This window comes from Lucilia cuprina, chromosome 2 (assembly GCF_022045245.1).
Source record: "Lucilia cuprina isolate Lc7/37 chromosome 2, ASM2204524v1, whole genome shotgun sequence".
NCBI classification, from domain to species: Eukaryota; Metazoa; Arthropoda; class Insecta; order Diptera; family Calliphoridae; genus Lucilia; species Lucilia cuprina.
Window position 1 is genome coordinate 60,012,056 of NC_060950.1, and position 3,991 is coordinate 60,016,046.

Genomic DNA, 3,991 nt, shown 5'->3' on the forward strand with positions numbered 1-3,991 from the left:
CAGTTCTAGTTCAGTTCTAGTTCAGTTCTAGTTCAGTTCTAGTTCAGTTCTAGTTCAGTTCTAGTTCAGTTATAGTTCAGTTATAGTTCAGTTCTAGTTCAGTTATAGCTCAGTTCTAGTTCAGTTATAGTTCAGTTCTAGTTCAGTTCTAGTTCAGTTCTAGTTCAGTTCTAGTTCAGTTCTAGTGCAGTTTAGTTCAGTTCTAGACTAGTCTAGTCTAAAGTCTAGTTGTAATCTACTTTATGGTCAAGTTTATGGTCTTTATTTTAGTTTTTAGACTATTCAATATAATATATAGTCTTTTCCATAGTCTAGCTAAGAATGCTACAACTTACATAGCCTACACGGTTCAAAGACTCCCAAGTGTATGATATATAAATTGTTTTCTAACTAATAATACACATTTGGCTATTTAAATTATATATTTATAAGCAAGCTTTTTAAGTATTATGTTACAACAATTTTTGTTTCTACTCTTCTTAACGAACTATTCATTACTTATATATTTTGTTGCTATATATTTATATTTTTTATTTATTTAAAAATATATTCAATTTTTTTTTCAATACATTTCATATAGTCACAAGACTCGGTTCAGCATGGCATGTTGCACATACAACAATTATAGCACCATACAAAGCATTCTCGCGTGAGAAATTACCAGCTCGCATAGGAACCCATATTGGTTTAATGCATGTCAATGTTACATTGACGGGTAAGTTTTTATTTGTATTTTTTGTTTAACAATTTTTAAAAATTTTGTATTTTTTAACCATTTTTTTGTTGCTGATTGACCGTTTTTGTCTGCATTAGAGTGAAAAATTTTGTTTTTTAAAACATAATTTTCTTATGGTTTTTACAAAATAATTTTGTGAAAGAAATTATTTCTTGAATTTTGTTTGCATTTGTTTTGGGGTTGTGTTTTATGAATGAAATTATTTTAAATTGATTTTTGGTTTTTAATGAATTTTAAACATGATTTTAAAGGAATTTAAAATATTAAATTAAAAAGGAAATTAAAATGGAACTTTGGAATATAATGGGTATGAATTTAATTTGAATGATTCGCTGAAGGTTCAAATATAGTATGGGATATCTTATAACCTTTACAATATCCGATCTGAAAAGTTTATATGTTTACTGTGACTACATTCCTGACAACGTTTGGTAGATTCGGAGATTTTAATTATGAAAGATTCTCATTTGAAGACTAATAATCAGATTAGTTTCTGGATTGTAAACTAAGTACTTGTTAATGTTCTGAACTAGAATTTAAGTATTTCATAAATTTAGTGATAGTTGTCTTAACCTTAGGTTCAGATGTAGTTCAGTTCCTGTTCTAGCTCAGTTCTATTTCAGTTGTAGTTCAGTTATAGTTGAATTCTATCTCAGTTGTAGTTTAGTTTTAGTTCAGTTCCAGTTGAGTTCCAGTTGTAGTTCAGTTTTAGTTCGATTCTAGTTCAGTTCAAGTTCATTTCTAGTTGAGTTCTAGTTCAGTTCTAGTTAAATTCTAGTTCAGTTCTAGTTCAGTTCTAGTTCAGTTCTAGTTCAGTTCTAGTTCAGTTCTAGTTCAGTTCTAGTTCAGTTCTAGTTCAGTTCTAGTTCAGTTCTAGTTCAGTTCTAGTTCAGTTCTAGTTCTGTTCTAGTTCAGTTCTAGTTCAGATCTAGTTCAGTTCTAGTTCAGCTCTAGTTCAGTTCTAGTTCAGTTCTAGTTCAGTTCTAGTTCAGTTCTAGTTCAGTTCTATGATTATATTTAGCAGTGAAGTATCTCTGAGACAATCAATATCACGAAAAGAGCTCTACAAAGATATAATAGTCGATTATTCAATATGGTTAGCCCATATTTTCCTAAATGTATTCAGTCATACATACCCCAGTAATTATTTTTAACATTGTCCTAGTTTTCGTCAGTGTGGGTTAGAGCCGTCTCACTCAAAGACCTTTCATCTATAAATTTCGATAAGATCACTAGCGATTTGTCGGTGTTTTTATTAAAATTCTCTATAATCGAGCTTTTAGTTGGCTGTGAGAATTTGAAATAAGTTAAAGTAGTATGTAAGCAAATAGGGTATCACACTTGTCAACTTTACAGTATTTTTTTCATAAAATACAATTATTTTTTGTATTTAATTGTCAAAAATTTCTAAACATGTAGTATATGTATTATAAAATACTTTTTTTTCTTGTTTGACATGTCAATACATTTAAAATCGCATAAGATTTATTGCAACCCAAAGTAACAGTAGTCCAATTTTTGAAGTTGCTGCTGGGAATGGGTTTGATACGAGTTGTAGTAGAAGTAGTATATATGAACCATTACGTGTACAAAATGTACAGAGATTATCCGTTACATTTTGATTGTTGCTACAACTAAAATATTTAAAATAATTCAAAATAAATAACAACATTTAAAAATGACAAACATAACATTAGTTGAAACCATTAAAAATATATTTTATATATATTTGAAAAAAAAAAAAACAAACTGACGACATGATCCACATATCACTTTAAATGAAATCCGATTTATATAATCCTCATTTTATTTTTTTTATATAGCATGAACAAATACTAAAAATAGGAATTGTATATATTTAAATAACTACTTATGTATATAAGTATGTATGTGTGTATGTATGACTTTGTTTATAAATATTATTACGGTATTGTTGGCAAAACATTTTAGCTTCCGTAAAAATTTAATTATATTTATAATTATTATTTATTTAATTTTTGGTATTATTTAAAAACTTAATTGATAGTCATCATCATCGTTATAACACACATACTCTTAATACCAATAGTAATGAATGAATGTGTTACTGTCAACTTTATATTTTTCTCTTTGGTTTCAAAATGACTTAATAGTATCAAACGTCATATAATTTTCGAGATTTTTGTCTTAAATTTTTTTCGCTTTGTCTTGTGCATATCATTTTCCTAAAATCTTGCAATTACTTCTTGGGAAGTTGTAAAAAAACATAAAAACGAAACGAAAATGTTTTGGCATTATATAGACAGCAAGCAACAAAATTAAACATTATGATTTTTTAAGTTTTTTTTCAATAATTTTTTTGGCATACGTCTCTATATGAAGTTTGTCTTTTATATTATTTATACTCTTACTGTCTATTTGGTTTATAAAGTTATACATCAAACTACTTAAAAAAACAAAGAAAAAACCTTAACTCAACTTGAATATCGACTTGTTACCTTCTATGTGATTTAACAATACCTTTCAACAAATTTCAATACAATAGCTAGATTATAGATGTATGTATTAAGATTTGTATAGATAATACTAAGTTTCAGTTACCGATACTACCGCCTGGTGTTATTTGGGGGTTTGTTTGATTTTGATTTCTTGTTGTTTTTATTTATTTATTTTTTTTGGCAACATGCAATGTTCTTTAAGTATTAGTAAGCAATCATTATAATTTTTTTTATTTTTGAATAGATTCATTACAAAATCTTGATGTTTGCTTCTTGATAGTTGTGTGGTTAGATTGGTTTTGTTGTTGTTGTTGCTATTGTTGTCTTTGAAATCATTGAGTATGACAATCATCTGTTTGCTGTATTATAAGGGCTGTAGCAGAAGTTGTAAATATCTCACCTTGTCTATTGTTTTGTGAAGTGAAGTAATGATTGAATATGAGTATGAATTTTTTCGAAAAAAAAAACAAAATTATATTGTTGATATTTGGCGTTAAAAAATGAAGGGGAATGTACCTATCACTAAAGTAATAGATTGTTAGGTAAGTATGAGTTAGTGTTTTAGTCTGCTAGACTAGAGATCGTAATGTAGTACTTCAGTTTTAGTTCAGTTTTCAGTTATAGTTCTAGTTCAATTCTAGTTTAGTTCTAGTTCAATTCTTGTTCAGTAATAGTTCAGTTCTAGTTCAGTTCTAGTTCTAGTTCAGTTCTAGTTCAGTTCTAGTTCAGTTCTAGTTCAGTTCTAGTTCAGTTCTAGTTCAGTTCTAGTTCAGTTCTA

The 3,991-nt window shown here is 27.8% G+C and overlaps 1 protein-coding gene across 2 annotated transcripts in view; it reads left to right on the plus strand.

Moving 5' to 3' along the window:
• Positions 1 to 3,991, plus strand: part of LOC111684742 (dual oxidase maturation factor 1) — a 35,502-nt gene that overhangs the window by 2,232 nt on the left and 29,279 nt on the right. Inside the window, exon 2 of one of the 2 annotated variants that reach the window (XM_046956482.1) lies at positions 581 to 715. In XM_046956482.1, the coding sequence (XP_046812438.1) occupies positions 581 to 715 (135 nt within the window). Of the gene's footprint in view, positions 1 to 578; positions 716 to 3,991 lie in introns of those variants that run through there. The other variant, XM_046956481.1, reaches the window with a different exon arrangement.